This window comes from Ammospiza nelsoni, chromosome 1 (assembly GCF_027579445.1).
Source record: "Ammospiza nelsoni isolate bAmmNel1 chromosome 1, bAmmNel1.pri, whole genome shotgun sequence".
NCBI lineage: Eukaryota > Metazoa > Chordata > Aves > Passeriformes > Passerellidae > Ammospiza > Ammospiza nelsoni.
In genome coordinates this window covers 40,722,621-40,747,780 of record NC_080633.1, presented here as the reverse complement: position 1 = coordinate 40,747,780, position 25,160 = coordinate 40,722,621, and the positions used below count along the sequence as shown (strand labels likewise).

The 25,160-nt window shown below is 38.8% G+C and overlaps 1 protein-coding gene across 2 annotated transcripts; it reads left to right on the top strand.

Moving 5' to 3' along the window:
• The first annotated feature begins 1,202 nt into the window (after window positions 1–1,202).
• On the top strand, window positions 1,203–23,650 carry AZI2 (5-azacytidine induced 2). 2 transcript variants are annotated; one of them, XM_059486204.1, is made up of 8 exons: window positions 1,203–1,458; window positions 9,782–10,011; window positions 12,455–12,580; window positions 12,906–13,005; window positions 14,671–14,819; window positions 17,306–17,367; window positions 20,064–20,179; window positions 22,954–23,650. In XM_059486204.1, exons 2-8 carry the CDS (start codon window positions 9,787–9,789, stop codon window positions 23,340–23,342), a joined length of 1,167 nt encoding a protein of 388 aa, XP_059342187.1. In that variant the 5' UTR covers window positions 1,203–1,458; window positions 9,782–9,786; the 3' UTR covers window positions 23,343–23,650. The 2 variants fall into 2 exon arrangements, with proteins under 2 accessions (XP_059342187.1, XP_059342274.1); XM_059486291.1 differs by lacking the exon at window positions 1,203–1,458 and adding an exon at window positions 1,500–1,716.
• The last annotated feature ends 1,510 nt before the right edge of the window (window positions 23,651–25,160 follow it).

Sequence of the window (25,160 nt, the reverse complement as noted above, 5' to 3'; positions counted from 1 at the left end):
GTAAATCTACATTAGACTTGTTGAATCAGCTTGCTTTTATTCCCTGTAACAGAGGTCCTGATCTGCAATTTAGATTTATTCTTGCTTTGTTTCGACCTTGGTGGAGGAATAAAAGCTGTGGTTTTGGCAGATGAGGTTACATGAGATGATCTTTCACCCTGCTGTAGCAACAGAGCATCCGGTGCCTTTCATCTCTCCCTTGTTGGGAGAAAAAGAAAATTGAAAGAGTACGAATGTAAAATGTTACACCATGTCTCTTCAGCTGTGCGCAGGTGTAACTTCTCAAGAAGCTGGAAAGAGTTTCAAGGATTGAATTGGATGGGCTCCTCTGCTCAGGAGTATTTGGAGCAAGCTGGGGGCAGCTCCCACTAAAAATCACTGATCTTTATTGCTTTGCTATAGCCTTATTTTGAATGATGGCAGGGAGTGCAGTGAGCCTCAGAAAAGGGAGAAAAGTGAGTTTTTAGTGACTGCCTGCTTGTGGAGATGCCCAGTGGTGCTGGAAGAGTGGGCACTGCCAGGGAGCACTGTATCCTTGCCAGACGAGAGTGGAGTTCTGTGCCCGTTTCTGGGTTCCTCGGTACAAGAAAGCCAAGGAGCTGCTGGAAAGGGTCAGTGGAGGCCCTTCAGGGGTCTCTTTTAAGGCGAGACTGTGGAAGCTGGGCCTGAGAGAGGATCTCCTTAGTGCATATAAATAACTCAAATGTGCATATAAATAACTCAGATGTGGATGCCAAGAGGATGGCGCCAGAGACAGGACAGAGACCAATGGCCATAAACTAAAACACAGGACGTTTCACCTCAACATGGGGAAGAACTTCTCTACACTGAGGGGGCAGAACACTGGAACTGGCTGACCAGGGAGGTCGGGGGAGTCTCCCTCTCTGCAGGAATTCCAAACCCACCTGGACGCGTTAATGCAGCACTGTTCGTGGTGACCCCTGCCTTGGCAGGAGGCTGGGCCTGGATAATCTCCAGAGGTCCCTTCCATCACTAACAATTCTGCGAGAGCGTTCCAGAGGGGAACGCCGACCGGCAGCAGCTCCCAGGCGGCTCGGGGCCGGCGGCAGCCCCACCCAGGTCGGGGCGGAGCCAGCCCTCTGGCCCTCGGCGGGGCGGGGCGGGGCGGCGGCCCGCTTGCACGCCGGGATTTGCAGTCCGCCTTCCCTCCTCCCTGCCCGCTCGGCCGGCGGGGCCGCCTCTCTCCTTCCGGGAGCGCCGCTCGCCCGTTGGCGGGCACCGGGAGCGGCGTTTGTTGACTTCCTCGAAGGCGGCGGGGGCGGCGCCCAGCCCCGGGAATTCCCCGCGGTGGCGGAGGCCGAAACCGCGGCCGGGCCGGCGGGCTGGGGGCGATGGGCGCCCGAGGGGGCCCGAGCGGAGACCGCGAGGGGCGGCGCTGCCTCCCCGCCGAGCTGAGCGCCCGCCGCTGACCCGCCCGGCCGAGCGGGGCCCGGACAGGTTGGTCCCGGCGCGGGGGGAACGCGGGGCGGCCCCGGCCGGGGCTCCCCCGGCGTGCTGGGAGGCTTCGTGCCCCGTGGAAGAGGAGCGACTCTCCCTGGGAAAAGAGGCTGGTCTTTCGTTTCTCTCCTTAAAATAAGAGTCGTCCTCGTATAAGCCCAGAATTTTGAGGGTTGGAAGGGAGATCATCTAGTCCAGCCCCTCTGCCGAGGCAGGGTCACCTCGAGCGGGTTGCGGGTGACACAGGACTGTGTGCAGGTGGGTTTTGAATGACTCCAGAGAGGGAGACCCCACACCCTCCCTGGTCAGCCTGTTCCAGTGCTCTGCCTCCTTCATATAAAGTTCTTCCTCATGTTGAAGTGGAACTTCTGAGTTTCAGAAGGAGCAGCCTGTCGGTCTTGTGCCGTGTCCCTGCTCAGTCACACTTGGCCGGAATAAGGGCTCATGCCGTGGCGGGAGGGTGAGCAAGGCTTACAGGTACCGCCAGCAGGCTGGGCTTGGGCCTCGGGCAGGCTCTTAGCCTGGCTACAAAGCTGCCTCTGGTCGAGTTGAAAAACTGCGTGGGTTCTTGGAGCTGCAGTTTGTGCCTTGGTACAGAGCAGTCTGGCAAAGGAAATGAGCAAATTACGGGTGTGAAAACAGAAACATGATAGAATATTGGAGCTGACAGGAATACAGGTGCTGCAGGCCGTGTTAGTTTGGAAGAAGGAAGTGTAGATGAGCATTGAGGTAGTTGTGTATGCTAGTGGTGCTTTAAACTTATAAAAAATTGCCTCTTGAAATCCTACTGTTTCACCTGGTAGGGAAAATACCCTTATCTCCTTAAATGAATTGGTCCCCTAGCAACTTAGAAGTGAGTGTCAGCTGTTCCAGTGAGTGCTTTTAGGAGTTTTTTGTTTCTTAAGGAATCCTTTCATTTCCCCACTGCCTTTCACTGTATGTATGCAGTAAAATCAGTGTGCTGGAAACAGACTCTGGAAAAAGCGAACTTAGGGGAGAATTATTGCCAGGACAGTGAAGTGTGCTCTGGACTCCAAAGGTCAGTTTCTCTTCTGAGACAGTTTTCTGGGACATGTTGTTATGGGCTATGGGAAACTTTCATTTCTGGGATAGTGGTGTATGATCACATGCTTCTGCTGCAAATAATCCAAGTTATCTGTTCCAACATCTATTTTAGAGTTTTAGTAATTCTACTAAAATTACTGTAGAAACCAAAAGAAATCTAAAATTATGACTACTTTTTGTTCTTTGAATAATTGCTGTTTAATAACAGCACTTTTGTTAGAAGTGTTTATCAGATAATTGCCTTATAACTTAAGTAGATGATTATTGTCTCAAATTTTAAGCAGAATTTTTTCATCTAAACTCTCAGTGAAGTCAAAAGGCAGAAAACACAGGTTCACTGAACTCTAAATTAGACTTTGTGAAGGGTTTAGCCACTTTCTCACTCCCAACACAGTTTTTTGCTAACATTTATAATTATTCAGAACCTTGTTTGCTGCATTTGTAGTTTAGAAAAGTGCGAGGTGACCATTGCCCAAGTGCTAGCTAGGTTATGCTTTACAATGAAAATTAAATAGTAAAAAGTTTTTCAAAAGAGCAAGGAGGGTGCAGTGATATCTTTGTGCAGCAAAAATGGGAAATAAATGAGAGATAGTTTTAAGATTGCCTGAATTTCAGCAAGTATTCTACTTTGGATTTCAATATATCTTTTATATGTGACACTCAGAAGGTGGGGAAAGTGTGAAAATTATTGGTCAAATATATGAACAAACTACGTAGTGTACTCAGGGCAGAGAAAGAGAATAATTTCATCTCACAGCATTGGAAAATCATAGAGTTGCAAATGCAGTAAAATTTGTTTGTATTATTTCAATAGATGCATTGAATTGGAGATTGTGCACTATAAAATGTTAAATGTGGGTTGCCTACTTAGGAAAGTGGAAACTCCCCTGTCACTGCACATGCTATTCATATGCTTTCTTTAGAAAAGAATTTGAGGAAAAAAAGAGAACATGTAGAAGGAAACAGAATAAAATGCAATGTGGGTTTACCTTTTGATATATGTTTTCATTCTTTCACAGGGATTTTCTAGACAGGGGAAGTCTGACAGTCCATCTTGAATAAAACAGTGATAATGAGATCCAGTTTGCTAAGATGGCAATGCTAGGATTAACAAAGGGGTCAGGATAGGGACCAGCTTGGTAGGAGTCAGTGGGGAGTTTTGCTGAACTCCATACCTGTGTCCATTATCCATGGTTCACTTTGGACTCAGTCTTATGTTTTTGCTAAATGTTTATACTATATGTGCATTAATTAACTAATTGACATGTTTATACAATTTTTCTATGTGGAATTCTTAGTGTATGAAACTGTAGATGCAACTAAAATTTGACAGGACCTTTGTGGAGAAGAAATTAAGCTTGAGAGGGTAAGTGAAGCATAAATGGCTTGAATATTCGAAGTCATCCACTTTGTAGCTGTTAAGTGCAACTTAGGTTCAAATTACCAGGTTTGTCTGAAATATTGCCATATAAATCTGAATATAGGATTTTAGAAGACAGCCCAAGTTGAAAAGGCCCTGGCAAGATCATCTGGTCCCCTTGTAAAAGGGAGCCTGAATTAGATTTGCTGGCATCCTGTTTTGGATGAAATTGTGTCTTGGAAACCTGCAGATGATGTGTTAGTGAGTTGCAGGATGAGCAAGGGCTATAGGTGAGACTCACTTGCCTTCCAGTAGCTGTAACAGGTGAGGCACTTTTCCACTTGAATTAAAAGTTAATACAATTACAAAAGAGTTATCACTGAACTTGTGAATTTATTGAATTGTAATTAATCTGTTGAATTGAATAGGAAGAAACTTGTGATTGGGAGGTAGGACCTACTATTTGGTTTACAAAGCAAGATATGAAAAAAAAATCCAAAACAAATCCTCTAAACTTTTGGAAATAGTTATTCCTTATAAACCTTTTGAAATGGGAATAAATGAACAGCAAAAGAAGGGTTTCAATAACCTTTCAAGATACTTATATTTGGTGCTAGAGATATTTAACAGCCAAAAGCCATTTTGGTCCTACTTAGGTTTGTTTGACAGCACTGCTTTTAATTACTTTCAACATTAAATGTCATAGTTTAATAAACAGGATTACATGATGCTGAAAGGATAATATTTTATTGATTCCTACTTCTGGGTTTTTATTTCCCCCCTTTTCAGGTAGTTGTCAGGAAGAGTGATTATTGTGACAGCATCCACAGAAAGGCAGATTGAATACATTACATTGAGGATGAATAAGGTTTGCAAATTAGCAGTGGAGGTACTGGAATCTGACACTGTTCAGAGAAAGTAAAATTTATCAAGCGCTTTTGTAATAAAATGGGCTGTTTATTGCTTTTCTGGTCCTTGTGAGAGTAGATTATTTATTATAAAAACCTTGAGTTTGAAAAAATTTGCCTGTTGTACCTAAGGAGATTTTACTTGGCTTTTGTAGCTTACCCAGATGTTTGGGATAGATGAGCTACAGTGATGTGGTGTGTGAGCTCAGAGACAGAGAGTTTCCATTTCCTGAAGGCAATAAAATGAAAGTGCTCTGGAGCTGTGATGCAGCTCCCATGCTGACGTGTTTCTGAAGGAGCACCCAGTGCACTGGGCTGTGCCCCTGTGCTCAGGGACTCACTGGGAGGGTGCTGGGCCTGGGAACTTTGGCTAAAAGGAAGGACGAGCAGCGGCCAAAGCAGCAGATGTGGGTGTGAGCAGCTGCTGAGATGTGTGAGAATTTTTATTACTCTGAAATGGAGCAAGTATGTGTAAAAAGTGATGCCTTTCTCTGTAGAACAGTCTGTTCACAATTGGAATCAAAGAGAACCTAAGATTTCTGAAGGAGAGGTGCAAAGTGATGGATGCTTAAAGAGACTGGACGTCTTGCTGCTTGTTTTAACATCTTGTGTCATACGCTCCAAGTACTGTGTGGAGTTTTTGATGCTGGCTACAGGAATTCTGTATTATTCCTTGCTGTGCTGAAGTGTCTTTAAAAAAAAGAAAAAAAAACTGGTACAGCTTTTCTGAAATTAAGGTGAAGGTTGTAACATGCTCACTCAGCATCCCTTTGGTTCAAAGGCATTTCTTGAATTTAAAGGGTTTTTTTATGTTCACATGCATTTATGTATACCCTTCTCTGTACAAAAATTATGCTGTTGTTATCAACAGCTGGAAACTGTTCATATTATCATTAGGAAGTCAAACCCTTCAAGTCTGGAAGGCAAACAAGAAAACAACCATCTTGAAATTATTTGCATTTGGTATTTGGAAATATTTTGAGAATTATTTTATTCTCTTTCAAATCAACTGTTAGGCCAAAATAAGAATCTGCTTCATACTGGGAAAAATTTAATATAATCCTGCTTTTACTATCTCTCCTGATCCGAGAATAAGATTAGCATTTCAAACTACAGAGCTCTGTTTGTGCAGTGGTCTGTTTGCTATTAGAGCCTCTGCATCCCATGTTCCTCATATGTAGAATGTGTTTTATATTTAACTGCCTCCCATGGTGTTAATGACTAGTGTTCTTAAAGCTCTTTAAAGAGAAAATCTGTGTTTCTGCCAAGCATTAGGAAGATATGGGGAAAACATTATTTTGCTCAAAATATTCAGTGTATTGAATCAAAGCTGTTCTATAACCTATGTTGAGCAACAGAAGTGGTTCCTGTTAGTTCTTCTTTTCTTCACATTGTGTGAAAGAAAACTTATGTGGTGCCACCTCTTCAAACTCATTTGCTTACAAACAGGGAGCATAATTAGTCCTGCTAGAACTTAATGCTGTTTCCTATGAACAGTGTGTTCAGGTTGGGTTTTTTGTTTGTAGGCTTTTAAACATTAGTTAGTTAATACAAATAGTAGTACTGGTACTCCTTTAATGTATTTTGTTTTGGACATAAAGATTAAAGTCCTTTTAAGTAGGCTGTTTTAAGTGTGCAGATCATTCTAAAGTGTAAATGAAATATATTTATCACTGGCAAAACACTTAGCTACCGTGCTGAAGTAAAGGGAGTAAAAAGTATTAAGAAGACTTTTCTTGGGATGGGATGTGTGGTAAATGGGATTGTGAAGTTTGCCTTAAGGAGGCCGAGATGGACATGAGTTGTATTCAGAAACATTAACTTGTCGGTATATTACTTCAAATATTTTAGTGAGAAATCTTTCACCTGACCTGGTTACTGTAGGACAGATTATCTCATGAATTGCAGCTCCAGAGAGGTCAGTATTCACTCAGGTGTTTCAGAGTGTCAGCTCTGAGGCATTTTCAGCAGTTATACGAATGTGACTTTGAATTAGGAGAAGTCAAACTGATTAAAACAGGGCAGAAGTCTGTGGCAGGACTTGGTGAACCATCCTGAAAGACCTTCTGGCATCCTTCTTCCAGATTTGAGGAGCTATAACCTGTGGAATAATTAAAACACTTACTTGATTGTTGCTGTCAGTTCATATTTTTAAGATGAGGTAATACAGTACTGGGGCATCTAAATTTTGATTCCTGTCCTCGGGTGAAATCAAAGACTACAGCTGGAGTCAGGGATTTCTTACAGACATTTATTTTTCTATACTGACGGTTTTGTCTATCCTGACAGCAAAAAAAGCTGGGTGAGCTGTGCATTTCACCATGGCCTTTTACAGTACTGCTGATCTTGAACTGTTTAATGGCAGCTTGTCATCACTTAGTAGGCAATACAGTTAGTCAAAAATGTGTATATTGGATTTTTAGGAACTGTTATCTTCAGTGTAGAAATTTAGAAAAGTGTGCAAACAAAGTCCCTTTGAATTATATGGAATTAAATGCTTCTCTTCTAAATAATCCCCACTTCTGGCTTAGAGAGCAGCATCAGAAAACCAGAGTTGAATAATCCTATAAACTAAATGAGATCTTTCAAGTAAAAAAATGTTAGAGTAACTAGTCTTCCTAACAGGTGCAGGTTAGGTGTGTATTTGTATTTATAAAATAGTATTTGTGTATACTGAGTCTTATTTGGAAAGTGTTTCTCTCCTGGAGGCTCATAAAAGCACTTCTGGTTAACAAATGCAGAATAAATATGGTCCTGTTTTCCCATATTGCCATCTCCTGGTGGCACTGATGTGTGCAAGAAATAGGGAATATCTGATGCTCAGGTTTAGGAGCTCTAGGAAAGCATAGGGACAAAGATCTGTGTTATGTACAAGGTCACAAATCTGCTGCTTTCTTTGAGAGATAATGATAAGCTGTGACACTTCTTTAACGACATGTGAGTCAAGTGTTCCAAGAAAAGGAGATGTGTTGCCTTGAGAGGGCAGGCTCTTGGGAATTTGATGAGATGGGTGACAAGACTTGCAGAGCCTTTGGTGAAATGGGGGAGGATAAGCTGGTGTGTTATGCTTATATTGGAAGACAAAATGAGCAATTCCTTCAGTCAGTTAATGCAGTTTGAATGATGTGGTGCTTTTGGTGAAGGTCACCTTGTGCATGGAGTGATACTGTGCTTACAATGAAAGGGAAGCAAACCTTTCTTACAGGGTTCTTTCTACTTAAATATCACAGAATATTCAAGGCAGAACAACAAGCAAGGGAAGCTTAGGCTACTTTTTTTGTCAGAATGCATCAAACAACATACAAGGCATCTATTCACCTCCTGAACATAACCATTAAAAGGTGTTCAGCTTTGGTTTGTAGTATTCTTGTCTTTTTTCACTGTTGAAAAACTCCACTGCTGTCTTATTTAGTAGAAATGAGCTGTCACAGTTTTTTATCATGTTGTCTAACTGGCTTGGAGCAAATTGAGACAAATGTGATAACAGCACTATTGTTCAGCAGTAGCTGTACTACAGCTCTTCATAATGCTGCACTCTGAAAGCTTTCCAGCATGGTGAGAGAAATTTGACCATACAGACAAGCTCCAGGCCTTTACTTCTTGTAATCTATAAACAAATGGAAGTCCAGTATCTATAAACAAATGGAAGTTTAGTTTGAATTCAAATAGCAAATACACAGTAGAAGCAGCAATTGTGACTGTGGTTTTTTTTCACTAATGCCTGCCTTTTCTGCAAAGTTCTGCTGATCAAGTCACTTTTCTGTTGAAGTAAGTTTTTCCTGCAGTACAAAAAGCTGTCTTCATTATGCTCAGTTCTTTCATTCCAGCATTTCTGTTGGTTCATTAGCTAATCATCAGGAACCTAAGGATTTGTTGAAGGGGAAAAAATAAAAGTCTGCTTTTTGTAGAAGTCACATCACTAGTTTGCTTCAAGGGCGGTGGTATTATCCGGCGCTTAGTAGCATTTCTTAGTACTGCATATGAATACAAGTAATCTTGATGTTCATCACTAAATGAGATGTGTCTGGTTTTGGTTAGTTGTTTTAGCATTTTGGAGGTTGGCTTGTTTTTAAATAAACCCCAAAACTTGTTCCAGATAACCTGTAACTCTTAAAGAAAATGCTTTTGGGGGTTTTCCATTGAGACCTGTTGCTCAAGAAAGTATATAGAATTTCTTTAAGATTGTATTTTCTTTTTTGAATGTTTTGCTGTGTCTGAATGATGGAGGTTGTAAGAAAAGCTCGGTGTAACATCTACTTTGCATTTGTCATTCACATGGATCTGCCAGGTATTTTAGAGTGACACTTTACTAATGATCAGATTATTGTCAGTTTTCTCCGCACATATTGAGGCAGATCATGTTACTGTGCATGTTTTCATTCTCATCATATTTTCAGTCAAAAATTACTGTAATTGTTCAGAAGGAGGTTTTCTACTGTGACCAGGGAAAGAATAGCTACCCATGCAGTCTCTTTAAGGACAAATAAAAGTGTAATTTAAGATTATTTAAGATTACTTTAATATTTTGGAAAAATAGAAGTATTTGCATTCAAAAATAAAGAGGCTTTGGCACTTGTGCTCAGGAACCACAGGAGTTGGTTGATTTGTTGGAACTGTACTCTTTTACTGCTCAGTGCCGGCTTGCAAAAGCTCTGATATAATATTCCTTTGGAGTTCAGATAGTTGGTACCAGCCAAATTCTACATTGGTGTTAAGTCTTAATAAAAATGAGTTTGAGGGTTCATACATCTGATAGGTACTCAAAATATTTATATCAAGTAACAGTGAAATGTGTCTTTTCTAAACAGTGTATTTTCAAGGTGACATGGATTTCAAGATTTTTCTGCAACATTAAGATACTTCCTGATTATTCAGTCTTGTCTTGTCATACTTAGACAGAAACACCCTGCAGTATTATTTTGGAAGGTTTTCAGACTCTGATGAATTTGTCTTTGTGAAAACTTAGCACTTATATCTGTCTTTTTAACAGCTGTCATGGAGGAGTTGGTAGAGGATGACATCTGTATTTTGAACCATGAAAAAGCAGACAATGCTCACAAGAGAGACAGCGATATTCCCGTTCCATCCTATAGTGGAGATGAGTCTGTTGCCTCACACTTCGCACTTGTCACTGCATATGAAGATATCAAGAAACGACTGAAAGAGACAGAGAAGGAGAACTCCTTCTTAAAGAAAAAAGTGAGACTTTTAGAAGAGAAGGTAAGAAAATAGTTGATATACCAGTTTCTGGTAGCAGCTTCTTTTTTGCTCCTGGCTGGATGGCAGAGAAGAGGGTTAAGGATTTGAAATATATACTTGAAATAATTTCCATGTTAAAAAGTTTTTATAAATTGTTTCATTTATTTAAGTGAAATGCAGTTTGTTCCTCTGGTAGTGTAGTTGTGTCATACTGGCATTTTTGATTCTCACTGGGCACATACATGATGCAATGCAAAGACAGTGGCTGATTCAGACCGATGTCTAATGGCACAGAATTTGTCACTGTAGTTTGGGTGCCACTTCATGGTGTTTATTAGCTTGGGCACATGTGACACACTATTGTTGAACAGTGAGGTGCAAAGCTTGTAAATTATCAGAATCCAGGAACTGTGTGTCAAAAGACCCTTAAGCATACCAAAATGATAAGGAAGAATTGGTTGGTAAGAATATCCAGCTAGGTCTAGCTAATCACAGCCTCAAGTGTGAAATGCAAAGTTGAAATGCCTAACATAGATGTTGGCTGGCTGGTTTTTGATGCAATAATTCTGAAATATAAATGAATATTGGAATTTGTTTTATAAGCAGTTTCTCATGGCCATAAACTAGTGAAGTTGACCAGGGCACAGGTTTTTCTCTCCAAGTAAGGAATGCTGTGATGAAATGTACATCCATTGTTCAGCACTGAGTGTCTTTGTACTGCAGAAGTTCTTGACTTTGATAGATTGCTTTCTTATATAAGATGTAAAGATAGATCCTAGTGTTAGAGCTGAGACATTATTTAGGACTTTTCTCCTAACTATGCTACTGACTCTTAAAAGCTTTCCAAGTGTGTATTATTTTGTGGCATTGGAATGAAGCACTTGAGTCACACTTGGCACAGCTTTGACACTTATTTGGGAATTCTTGATGAAGACAGGATTGACTTTTTCTCAAAAAGGAAAACCGTCTCAAGACTGTCTTTATGTAAAGTTTAAGGGGATGTTAAGAATAGGAATAGAGCTTTAGACCTGAACCATGCTGAGTGTAACATCTTTTATGTTGTTACTCAGAATCACAATAAACAGGATTTGACCTTGACAATTCTTTTTGTCTTGTGTGTTTTGGTTTGGCCTGGTTTAGCTTAATTCTCCTTAAGATGCTACTTTGTTTTCTGTAGAGAAAACTTTTTAGTGTGTGAATACCACTAAAATGCTTCATGAGGGAGGCCAAGGCTGTTAGTGACTTTCAGTCTTTGTCAATAGCTAATGTACCTGTATGCTTAAAAAATATATGGGGAGTTACCCCTTTGGAGTCTGTCGTTTCAGCGTGCATGGAAACTTCCAGAAAGCTTATTAAGGCTTGTGTTCTATGTGAGTGGCTTTATTAGGGGGAGAAAATATAAAGGACAAAACTTAAAGGGAATCATACAGATAAACAAAAAAAGCAAAGGGCAGAAGCTTCCTATCTGTCTTCCTGTTTTCCCATACTTTCTTTCAAGCAAACACTTTAAAGAGGAGATATTTAAGGAAGATATGTGAGTGTCAGTGCTTTGTTTTAGTAATTTCTTTTGTGTGACTCCTAATTTTTAAGAAAATATATGAAAATCTGTTGTGAATATCTGCAAGAGGTACACATAAAGGAAGTGTGCAGGATAAAAAGAATGAAAAGGAGAATGCAATACTTAATTAAAACAAGAACTTTTAATATGAATGGATATAATTTGATGTAAGACTTCTTTCTGTCTTATTAAAAACACTGAATATATTTTAACTCTGTTCCCCTTTTTCTAGCAATCCGGTGGGTAGTGGTTATTCTGCCTTGCTTGTCTTTTGCCATAGCAGGCAATAAGATGGTGGTAATCTCAAAGTTAATAGATATTTCTAAAATTATTCTGCTTTGGCTTTTTGTACATAAATACGCGGGAAAAAAATCTTTATTTACATTATGAGGCGTTTAAGTAATTATGTTTGGCTTCCTTTGAACTTTCTGTGTGTTGTGCATTTATATGCTTAAAACTCCTTTTTCAAAAAGCAGTTTACATTTTTTTGGAGCCTGGAAAAAATATGATTAAGGGATTATCAGTGGGAGTAATGATAACTTATTAATAGTTTTCAAGTACTCATAGGAGTGAACTCATAGCAGTGTACTGGAAAGTGTCCCTGTCCATGGCAGGGGGGTTGGACTAGGTAAGCTTTTAAATGTCCTCTTCCAATTCAAACTACTCTATGATTCTATAAATTAGTGAGCATTAAGTATTGTTAGAGATTTCAGAATCTGTAGACAGCCTTTGCTGCACTGTTGTAAAAAACATGGCCCGTATCAGTGTATTTGATTAATTTGTTATCTAAACTGAAAAAAAAAAGAAAAGCTAGATTAAGTTAGATTAATATGGCAGGCTTAAAATTTTGCAGTTCCCAGCATAACACAGAAAACTTCTCCCTTGTCCTGTGTGTTGACCGTTCAGGTGCTCGGCCCCCGGGCAGAAGAGGAATGCAGCTCGGTTGGGCGGGAACAAGTCAATAAGGCCTACCAAGCCTATCGAGAGGCCTGCATCGACCGCGACCATCTGAAAAGCAAACTGGAAAAAATGGTGTGCCTTTTTAAGTAATGGCTTCAGGGCTTGCTTTATCAGCACTGCATAGTTAGTACCTGCTTACTCTAGAATGAGCTTTATATTCTTAAGATCTGTGGTCTTGATTTTATCACCCTTTTAAAGTACATGACAATATTTTCTGTAGAAATAATGATTTAATGTACCTCAGTTTTATTACTGGGCTAGAATAATGCTTAAAATAAAAATCAAAGTAATATTTTTTGTTGTTGTATTTGTTCTAAATTATTGAATTGTCTGACATGATAGAAAAATGCCTCACAAATTATTTTGGGTTGGGGTTTTTCTCTCCTCTGAAAAATAGGCAAAAGAAAGTGCGGAATCCTTGAAAAACTTGAACGAACAGTTGCAATCTAAAGAAGTAGAGCTGTTACAACTAAGAACTGAAGTGGAAACTCAGCAAGGTATGCATTTGGTTACTTCATCTTAAGGTATGTTGAGAAGCTCTAGTGGTTATATTGTGATCTTGGGGCATGAAGAGGCTTAACCCTATACAGGGGCAAGGTAAGAGAGGCATGAACAGCAGTGAGGTACTTTGAACTTGTCTTCATTCTCGTGAATGGTGAAACGTATATTCTGAGGCTGCTGTGTTCTCCCACCCTAGGTGATTGACAAATTTGAGAAATGGGCACCACCTAACAGTTTATAGGCTGGGTCATGTGCATCTCTGGACCCCAGCACCTTTTCCTCAGAGCAGGGCACAGGCCTGTTCAAGTATGAAGATCATTCATGAAGTCAAGTATGAAGTCAATCCCACTTCCTCTGGCACCTGTAGAGGGTCCAGCATATTGCTTTGTCTTGCTGTTGGATCAACAAATACAAGAGGATGTTGTATAGCAACAGCTGCAGTTGCCAACAGTTACTTAGCTGGCTGGGAAATGAGGGAAAGTAGAAAGATGTTGGTTGTACAGAGCCTGGTGAAAAGAGGAAGGAGAAAATAACATTATATCCTGGCAATTCCAAAAGCCCAAATCCAGCGTCTCTTACTGCAGTTGTAAAGAGTGCTCTGTATGTGATAGATGCGTAAAACAAAACATCATGGAAGGAAAAAACCCCTTTATTTAGTTACAAAAAGATGCCATCTGTATAGAGTATGGACTGACTTCAGAGTATGTACAAATGCAGTCATTTGAAAGGCACTTTTGAGTATGGCTGTGCATGAATTTCATTACTCTCCAAGAGGACCTTAAACATGTATGTAATGCACTACTTCAATTGCACAAATGTTTAAACCTAGAAAAACAAATTGCAGGTAGTGCTAGTATCACTGTTGAGGATGTCATCGTTTCAGGAGGTAAGAATTGCAGAGTTTGTAAGGAGAGCTCTGAAAATGTGATGATTTCCTTGTTTGTAATTCAGTTTTACTCATAAGTGGACTCTGGGTACCTTGCTTTAAAAAAAAAAAGAATCAGTGTAACTTAAGGCTGTTTAAACTATTAATTCTGGAAGTAAGTGTACCATGCAGTTGAAAACTTGTGGCGTTTCTTCCTGTCACATTCCTTCTTTTCTTGCTGTCTCACTATTGCCCTGCTACTGATCTGATGTAGCATCAGCTTAAGTTGCTTCTTACCATGTGAATTGCTTCAGTCTAACAAGATTTGTGTAACTTTTATGCTTTCCCCTTTTGTTTGGTTGTATCTTTTGTTGTTCTGTGTGCAACTTCTTGATGTTAAACTTGGGGAAAACGTAATGGTAAGTGTTGTAATAATACAAATCTGAGGGCAAAAAGAGTCATGTTTTCAAAGCATGTGAGAAGTATGCAAGTTGGCATATATGATGTGTATTTGCCATAAATTGATTTTTTTATTTCCAGTGCCTTTTTGTGCTAGTACTTCGTTTTCTCTGTGTCAAATGTCTAGCTTTCCTAGAAAGTAGGGCTCCATGCTTTAAACCCAGAAAATAGACCAATAACAGCATTACCAGTGTTATAATTCCCTGTTGCCATGGACTCCAGTTTCTCCAGAATATGTTTTTGTAAGGCATGGGCTGATTGAAGAACATCTTGCATATTGAATTATGTTCTTTGGACTGAGATTGGAATCTAATTGTCTTGTTTGTCTTCTTCACAGTGATAAAAAGTCTGAATTGTACTCCAGCTAACTGGGAATTAGAGAAGCTGAGCAGTGACCTGAAAGTGCATAGTCTGGAACAAGATCTAGAAAAACTCAAGGAAGAGTGCAACAGTCTCAGGAAGGAGTTGCAAAATTCCAAGCAGAAGGTACCTTAATTTTTAAGGAATTTTTGTATTAATAATTACTTTTAAATCCCAAGGTCAATCAAAATCAAGGATTAACAAAAAGATGACATATATATGAATATTAATATCTTGGTAAAATTAACCTTAAGTATTTTCGTAGACTGTCATTTTTCTTGGAAATAGGGACAGGCTTCTCAGGGAGGTGTTCATGGCATCAAGCCTGTCGAAATTTAAGAAGTGTCTGGATAACACTCTTAATTAGAAAGTTTAGGTAGTACTAGCTTTAGGTAGTACTGCAGTGAGCAGGGAGTTGAACTTAATCCTTACAGGTCACTTCGAACTCCAGATATGTTATGATTCTATATGGGTGAGATTTCCCAGCCATTGCCCATATAGCAACAGAAAATAAAGCTTTATGATTTTTTATAAGTAGCCACTGAAGTTCTGTGTAACCTGGGCTGCTAAGAAAATTTGGGCAAAAGCTGGCCTCTATTATTTTCTTTTTTTTTTTAAATAGCAATGGCATGCTAATGTTTAAAGATCTCATGAACTTTGTTTAAGGAGGTATGGCACTTTTCTTCAGGGTAGTTGCATGAAGCTTGTCAGGAAAGTTCCTCTTTTGGCACCCTTCCCTGCCATTTCTGGGACAAGTATCTGTTCTGAGGGACACATTTTGTAACCTAGGCGTTGTTAGGATCTCAAAAAGAAAATTAAGATAACCGTAACAAAAAGCACTAAGTTATTGTCTAGTGCATTCTTTCTTCTTTCCATCTTACCTTTGATAAAGGTACAGTGCCAGTCTCTAGGACTCTGCAGTCCCACTGAAGTCACACAGTGAATGTAAAACATTTAAATGTGATTGTTTGAGGAGGCAGACTGTTTTACATTCCTTATGGTCATTAATAATGATGATTATATAATCGGGTATCACACAGCATTTGCGTGAGTCTGCAGTTTTTCCACTAGGTGGGGATAAAGCGTGTGAGGTGTTCTGTTAACTTCCCTTACTGTTGGTTGTTTCACTTGGGTCTGGAGCCGTTTCAGGTGCCTTCAATAACTTGTAAATCTGAAGGCCTGCTGTAACTTGTGTGAAGTTCTGGTGTCTTTGGGTAACTCTAGAACGGAGTAACAGCTGCATAAATAATTACAGATTGTATTGTGAGAGTGAGTGATGTCAGAGAGAACAGACTAAAATAGCATTTGTAAGGAATACTGCGTGTGACACTGTTTAAATAATGTTTATGCCAGCAGCTTTTGTTGCACAGAGCAAATACAGGGAACAACTTTTTGTTTTGTTTTGGGAGGTTTTGTTACATTGGTTTTTGGGGGGGGGTTGTTGTTTTTTTGCTTGCCGTTAATACAATTTCTTCTTGATCCTGGTAACTGCTTAATACAGGAAATAAAGTGCATGTTTTCAAATATGGGGTAATACAGTGCAACTTTTTTATGCTATGAATTTAAACCTTTGGGAGATGGTGATAAAGCTCAGGAGGGGAAAATCTGTCAGGTTTGAAATACAGTCAAGTGTGATCAATGGGCAATGACAAATCAGCATTATTTCAGCTCAGCTGGTATTTTCATTATTACTTATTTTCATTACATTAGCTAATGAATGTAATAGGTAATAATGAAAATGAAAACAGGAAAACATGTTTTCAAATGTTTTCTACCTTAGGCAAGTGTACTTTCTATTTTTTGTACTTTAAGATATTCTTACAAGTTTAACATTGTAGTTGATGCCGTGTGTACATTAACAAGTTGCTTGAAATATGTGCAGCCTGTCTTAAAGCCACTGTAAAGGGATCAAATCCATGACAGCTTTGGCTAGAGAGGATGATAGGAAGGGAACATGGATAGAAGGGATATGAAAGGGAGGGAGCTCATCACAAGTGAGAGTCTAATAGAAGCACAGCTAACAAAGTGAGTCCAATGTTTGATTTCTTAAACAATCCTGGTAAATTCAGTGTGGCTGCCTATATGTGCAATTTTAAAGTAGTCTTTCAGACTGAAGAGATAAGTTATTTTCTGTTATGTTATTTTTAACAAATTAACATAAATTATTTTCTGTTATGTTATAAAGTTATAAAAGTAACTTGTGGAAGTAAATCTATACTGAAACAGCTTCCTTGAAGTTAAAGATCTTTATGTACCGTGACAGAGAAAGAAGAAGAAAAAGACTGTTTAAAAAGCAGAAATTGAGAAAGACTTTTCATGTCCATTTAAGAAAGTAATCAATCTCTAATTCTGAGAGTTCAGCTGTTTTAAGAAAGAAGAGTATGGAGGTGGCTGAACAATGCCTTCATGTACATAGGTAGTTTAAGCATTTCTTAGTGGAAATTCTTAGTAGAATTGAAACCCACTTTTGAAACCCACTGCAGCTAACACAAATGAAGACTACTTGTGAATTTCAGTATTAGGCAAATTGGAGTTTCACTGCTGTTTTTTGAGAGAGAAGATCTGAAATCATGTTCATTCATTCTCTGTTTTCCTTTCCCTCTGTTATGCAGGACCAGGCTCAAGAGGAAAATCCATTACATGGAGACCACCTTCAAAGGCAAGACATCCAGAGGTATGAAATACTTCAGTTTACAGAGGGACAGTTGTTTGAACAAGTAAATTATTCTTGCTGACTCTTTAGGTGTGTTATTTCAAGTTTCATAATTTCACTGAAAGTCTAAGTATAGTTATTTAGCAAGATCATTGTACATTTTTTTCCTTTGTTGTGTTTGTATGAATATTTAGGTAGTTATGCCTTTGGTGCACTTACAGCATTTTCCACCAGAGGGAAGAGCAGCCCTTCACAATGCCAGGCTTTAGTGCAGTGGGCCTTGCTGCTTTCTTGGGTGTTGAAGAGACTTTTCAGCCTGAAAGAGAACATACAGACACTTCCCATCATCTGTTCTCTGGTGCAGTGAGGCTAACAATGCACACACTACACACAAATCACACTTTGTCCTTTCACCTTGACTGGATACTTATTCCTGTGGTTCCTCCTGGAGCTTTGCTGTCAGCCTCACACACCTGATAAAATATGTTCTCTCAACACACAGCAGTTATCTCTTTGATCACTGCTCTGATTAAACTGATCATTTGATCAAATAATTACTAATCAGAGCAGATATATTCCATCAAGTGGTGCTCAGGTGGCAGCCATCTAAAAGAGCATATGGACTCTATAGTGTTTATTGTAATATAAATACTAAACGTGTAATAAATATGTAAGCCCATCCAAAAATCTGTGGAGGAAACACTCAAGAAACCTCCTATGAGAAACATTTGTTGTAGCAAGCAATCCTGCTTTTTATAGGAAATGGAGGCATTTGCCCCTAGTTAACTTTCTGGAAACTAGTTACTTAACATTTGTGAGCAGCCTGCAAATCTGACTTTAAATTCTCAGTGTGCAAATCTAATTTGCTGTACATTTAAACAGGCTGTCAGAGTGAAGGTTAGAAGGCAGGGAATTGCAGGCATGGGGAATCCTTGGTTTTCAATTACAAATTCCTTGAAAATTAGGCTTTGCAATGGGATTCTAGGCCAGTATCCTCAAAAACAATTAAAATCAGTTGCATGTGATTTAAGTGGAATTCTGGTACCTGCAACCCTTTGCAAGATGCTTGTAAAACTGCTAAATGCATTTTAAAAAATTAATTCAAGCACTTTCCTTCTGGTTGGTGGCAGATATTTGAGCTGTCCCTGTATTTGCCACTTCTGTGTTAAATACTGGACAGTTCTGGTTTAACATAACTAAAGTTTTTGATCTTATTTTTTAGACCAAAACATGAGAATTAAGGAAGTGTGGTTGCCACATCAGCTGTAAAATTGTCAGCTCTTAAGAGTTGAAAGAGCCAAAAGGAGTCTGCAGTAGAAAGGCCACAGGTTTAGCTGAACTTCTTGAAATATCAGTTCTGAAAATTTTAACTTCCTATTAGTCAGAACTGGTGACACTTAACACATTATTTATTAAAATAACACCTTCCTATGTTCTTAACAGAACTTTATGCATCTGAACTTTTGTATTCCAGGGAATTATTTCTGTGGACAGAAGTTCTGTTTCTTTAAGGGAACTCTCTCAGTGTTGACTTGCATAATAGCCACTTCTCAGAGTGATTTTGACCACATTTGTACTTGATATTTCATGCAGGAGTGATCCTATATTGCTATTTTTGAAGGATAGTGTTACATACTGTTATAAAGCTTATTCTTACTCATCTCAGTAGCTTGAGATATTGAGCTGTTTTGAAATAAATGCCTTTAGTGAATGTAGTGAGGAGGAAAAAATTCTGGAAACTCTCGTCCATTATATTTGTCTTCAATAAATGTGTTTTGGTAGAATGTTAATCATTAAAAAAGCATTAAATCATTGCATTCATGTTTAAGTTGAAGTAACTACATCCTTATGTCTTTGAACACTAAGTTAATTATTAATCAACATAAATGTGATATTCAGTGAGCCTTTGCTAGAAATTTTACCAAGAAACATATGGTAATGCTGACTTTTTTTCCCCCCTCTTAATTTTCTTACCAGTTATTAACCTGAAACATCAGTGTTGGAACAGTGCTGCTGTTGCTAAATATGTTTCTTCTATTATGCTGTCTTAGAGAATGAATTGGAACACTATTTTTTACACTGTCTGGTCAGGCAGTGTATTAACACAAATTGGAGGCCTTGAATATGAAAGAGTATGATTTATATTTTAGATTGGACTCTGTGTGTATGCCCAGTTTGGGTCTCAGGTATTTAGTCTGAATTCAGTGTAGCAATGTGCATGGTATAAGACCCAAATACTGGTTCTTGATTATTTGAAATAAAAATAAATCAGTATTACTGGGCTCATAATATGTGTTGGGGTATGTGGTCATTTACTGAAAGGTATTCAGAGTTAACACTCTGCCTTTTTTATAACCTGGTGTCACTTTAACTAAAGTACTCCTTTGAGATGACTAATTTTATTGGAAGATGATTAGTTTCAGATACTGAAATGAAAAGTAAGCTTCATGTTCCTTTCCTTTGGAGAGTTGAAATTATTATTATTACCTAGTATGTCAATATATAATGCATTGTATATTGCAATAGGTAAGAATCAAATTATATACAAAGGTCCATCCATTGAAGGTAATTCTCAGTACTGTTCAGTCCAGTTACAGTTAGGGTACTCCAACAAAATTTGCAGAACAATTTACTAACAGTCAACACTTGATAGGCATGTTGATAGGCTGCTTTAGAGGCAGCAATATTTAACTTGTAATAAATTTTTGTTTTGAAAGTTTGCAACAAACCTATTGGGACCTGAAGAGAGAAATGTCCAATTTGCGTGTAGTGACTGACAAGCAAGCTGAGGTCCTGCGAAAACTGAAAAGGAACCCACCAGGAGCCAAGAAAGGCAAGTCAGTGTTGGCAGTAACAGACCTTACAAACACAAACCATTGATGCAAGCTGTAGCATTTTAAAAATAAACCAGCTATCATATCTTATCAGAATCTCATCAATTGAAGTTGATAAGCTAGACTGTATTATGGTTCCATCTTCCCCATTTTCTGCTTTTGCTTCTGTCTCATACTGGTCAACTTCACACATAAAGGTGTTGCTGATGTGTTTTTTCTTCAGTACTGTATTCTGTTCCCCTTGTGGCTTTTTTCTCAGTCAAGTGTTGCTTATGTGCACAAGGCTGAGGTGTTAAGTTTACTCGTATTTGACCTTTTACCACAACTACTTCATATTAGGAGGGAAAAAATCTTTTTGCAAATGCAGTCTTATTTTCCCAGTGCAGAATATATGAAGTATTAAATTTGCAACATTTTAAAATCAGACTTTAAAAGAATGAAGTTCCTTATTGTTCCCTATTTCTTTGTATTTTATTCAGAAAAGTTGTCTTTTCTGAAGAAATGCTACACAGTGTGACATTTTCTGAATGTCAGAATACTGAGGAAACAAAGCTGCCTTAAATAATTTCAAGGGTTAAATATTTTTCACATAAAGTATTTAAATTTTCCATGAGCATTTCATCAGACAGTTCTTCTACTCCATACATATGTTTCTCTGAAGCTAAATGCTAGACTGTCAGGCAAACATACTGTGGTAAAGAGTTAATTTCCTTTGTTTTCTGCTCACTTCAATTGTGATCTTTACTGTGCTCAGAATACTGGTGGAAGACAGTGGACTTGGTTACAATGTACTGGTGACAGTCTCTGATGTCCCTGTCCATTACCAGATCAAGACATTTTGTTTCTAAACAGCTCAGTGAGGTAATGACAGGATTCACCTCCCGAGCAGTCCCTGCCTTTGTGGTCAGCAGTGACTAATGATCACTTTGTCTCTGGTACTTGGCTGATACAAACTGTCAACACATTTTGTAGATTTGGCCATATTGTCACCAGGTGAGTCTGTGTTCTTATAATTCTAAAACACGTTTGTCAAATAACTGCAGCAGAGAAACTGGCAGCTGAATGAGTCTAAATAATCTTAGATCTGTCAAGGTTTGATGTGATCACATACAGTCTTTATGTCCTTACTTTTAATTTGCAGTTACCTGTCTTGCCACTACACAACTACTTACTTTTCTCTTCTCCTTGGTGAGGAGACTCATTTTCTGCAGTTCTTATGCAGTTGTTCATCCACAGCCACAGAAGGCATTCTTGATTGATCAGGAAACAGTGGACTTTTGCCTTTTCATCTGTAGATTTTTTTCAGTAATTTTTCAGAAGTATGTGAGAGTGGACAGAGTGGACAGGTCTGATCTTGGTCATCAGCCACACTTATGAGTGCAATACAGATACATCTTTGCTTGTATGTATAGACAAATCTTGGCTTATGCAAAATATGGGTACAATTGACTGAAGCCTTCCACTTCCTATACCTCTAGTACTGACTTTTGGCATTTACAGACCAGCTGCCATTGTCAGAGGTGCATTAATTCTGCAGAACACGTGTTCATTACTTTGTGTGGGACATGAACAGTATCAGTTAACTTGTGGATTCTACTTAGAATGTAGAGAGGCATTTTATGTGTTATGTATGGAGGAATTTTCAACAAATGGATGTGTGCTTGTGGGGTTGGTTTTTTTTTTTGTTGTTGGTTTTTATTTGTGTGGTTTTAGTTGGTTTATTGGGAGTTTTGGGGGGTTTTTTTTCAATGTATTTTAGTGGATTCAATTTTTCTCGAACTTCTAAAGGTCTGTGGGCCTCTAATTGCATTTTACCCCTGCCAGCACAAAAATGCCAAATCCAGTGCCTTGCATGTTTTTCAGACATGATGCCTATGGTATTGGAAGGTGGTTTGGGCTGACATCCACAAATTTTAATTTATTGTGACAAATAAAAGTTGTATTCTGTGACCAAGATACCAGCTTCTTTTTCTGTCCCTTAAGAACAAAGGTTAAAAATTACAATTCATGCTTAAGATTAACAGCTGCTCTAGAAAACTCTATGTAAGATGTGAGTTTTAACTCAGGAGGCATTAATCTACTCTGATTACATGTTTATGTAAATTATCACTACAAAACAAAATGTCCTGCTTGTATTTGGCCATATGTTCAGATGTGTGTTGAAGGTACAGCTCTTCCATTTCAGGTAGATCCTGTTCTGTTTCAAAATCCCCCACCCCCCCTAACAGTTTAGAACTCCTCTGGAATGTCACATAGCTGAACATTGCAGTCTGTCACTTTACTTTTGAAAGTCGGACAAGAGAACCTGTGAACACTGCGTGTTTCCCTCTTACTGCTTCATAGGCAGTGAGAATTTGGGTTCTGGATGGCACAAGAATACTACTTGTTAAAGAATCAGTAGAATAGGGAGCAGCATTCAGTCTTCTGCATCTGGATGATTTCTCCAGCATGTGAAAATGGTCTCTGTTTCAGCATTCATTTCAGTCTGGTCAGAAAGATTCATCAGTTTATCTGTGTTGAAATAGGAGTTGGGAGATATCCTTGGAGTTGGGTGTGTTTTAGACATTATGATGTCAGGATTTTGGGTTAATCTTGAGACTGGTGAGGGTAGTATGTTGTTTTTAGATTTCAAGTAGTTACTGAATATGGTCCAAAAACTTGTGGCTTGAAGAAACTGTGTTTAACATCCCTGCTAGACTGTAGTACATTTGGGGTACATGAAAAATGCATTAGATAATGTAATTTTAAAATCTTTTTTATCTTCTTCCTTCAGCTGCCTGTACTGCACCAGTGCAATGTGTTGACTTGAACATTTCAAAGGTGAATCTGACATCTGGGGTAGTGTATAAAAACCTGTCACAAAACAACAAAGCCCTCGGCAATGCTGTGTCTCCCCCTCTGCTGAGAGATGCCAGTGTCCCATCAGAAAGGGTGACCCTACAAGCTTGGACAGATGAGAGACCAACTCCAGCTGACAGCAAAATGTTTCAGGAACACCATTCCTATGGAAAGAGCTCTCTGGAAGATAATTCCTGGGTATTCCCAAGTCCTCCAAAGCCCAATGAGAATATGTTTTGGGAAATGAAAAATAATCCAACTTTGTTAAACTGTCCAGCAGATTACCTGGATCAGTGTAATCAAAACTGTCTGCACAAGAGTTAAGCAATTTTTAGAATGAACTGAGGCATTTTTGGAGTGATTCTGAATAGGCACCTTAATGCTCGAACTTTTAAGGAGAGAAAACAAATTGCTTGAAATGTTCTTTCTTTATTTTTAATTCTAGTTCCAAATCAGAAAGCTGAGTCTTCCTCTGCTGTAAATCAGGAGTGAGCTCCTTGATGTTAAAGCTGTGCTGGTGTAATGTAAATACAAAGAAATCTGGTAGGGGGCCTAGATAGTCTTGTACTAGACATACATTTGCTAAAGGTTACAATGAAAAGTGAGTTTGTGGAATAAAACAAAATAATCCAGTTCTGTATTTGTTTGCTATTTGTATGTTATCAAGAAAATACTCGGCATCCAGTGTTAGAACTTGAACCAGCTCTGAGCTTATATTTTGACAGTGTTCTTTTTCAGAATAAGGATAATATGAAGAATTGGATTCTCTTCCTTCCTCCTTTCAATTAGCTTTGATTCCTCTGGTTTGTAAATGCATTTTTCTGTAATATCTAACTGAGAAAGGTGAGTTTGGTTTGTTTTTTGTTCCAACCTTGATTTATATGAGACAGTGGCAGAAGAACCACCCTTAGGCTATGCTGTTTGATTGCCCCATTTAGGGCTTGATTGTGAAAGGTGAAGGACCGTGAGTAAAGCTGCTGCTGCTGCCCACTGTGAATCCTGGAGGTTCAGCTTGTTTCCCTCAGTTCCTGCTGAAGGAAGCTGCTGTAACTGCAGTGCTGCTGCCACAGACCCAGTGTGCTCACAGTGCAGTTTTCCATATTGTGCCTCCTTTGCACAGCACCACAACTCTGACTCTTCATTCCTGTGGTAGTGAAGGCTACTAATTTTTCTTTTGTTAAAGAAACAAAGCCTTAATTTAATCAGACTTGGTGTTGTTGCATTGTTGATATACAAAAATAAGTATTTTTGTGGTGTCTTTAGTATGCCACTGAGAACCAGAGCTACTGGAATTCCAGCTACCTGCTTTATAGATTATGGGTGTCTAGGCACTACTTTTTCATTGTTTTTTTCCTCTTAAGGCCATGAACTGTTTCTAGACAAGCATAATTTATGTTTTTGGGGGTTTTTTGTAAACTTCTCTGCTTCATATCTGGCTTAATACAACAGGGTTAAGTGAAATGTCTTGACTGCTCAAAAAGTTGAAGAAAAATGCATTGTATTTTAGATCCATGATACCTAACTTGTAATGGGCAGGAAGATATCTAATACTGAATACGCTATTTACAACTGTGTGGGTGGGTGAAGTATTCAGCTTCACAGATCCAGCTTAACATCAAAGTAATAAAAATTAATTTCACAGCTGTTTAGTAGCTAATTATCTTAAGATGGCTTGCAAATACATGGGGAAGCTCTGGCAGTAGCACAGCCATAGTAATGATGGGCTGTAGAAGCGTTAGGAGGGTGCTACGTGACCTGTGTGGTTCCAGACACCCTCCCCTGCACAGTAAGTACTTCACACAGAGCCCATCTTTCACTTTGTCTGTCAAAGGCAAAAACAATGCCTTCCAGAGACCTTCTCCTGCAGTACAAACAGCATACATAAACAATGTTTTCCATTCACCAGATATTGTTTTTATCTATTATCTTGCTCACGTATACTGGCTTGTCTGTGATTAATGGAAATGGTGTCAGATGCTGGAATTTATTCTGACCAATGAACACAGCTGACTCAGGGGAGTAAAATCTCTTGGAAAGTAATAGAACAAAATCCAATATGCATAAAACAAATCCAAGTCACTAGGCTTTAGCTGATAGAACCAACTACCTATGTAATAACAAAGAAAACATTTCTCATGTGGC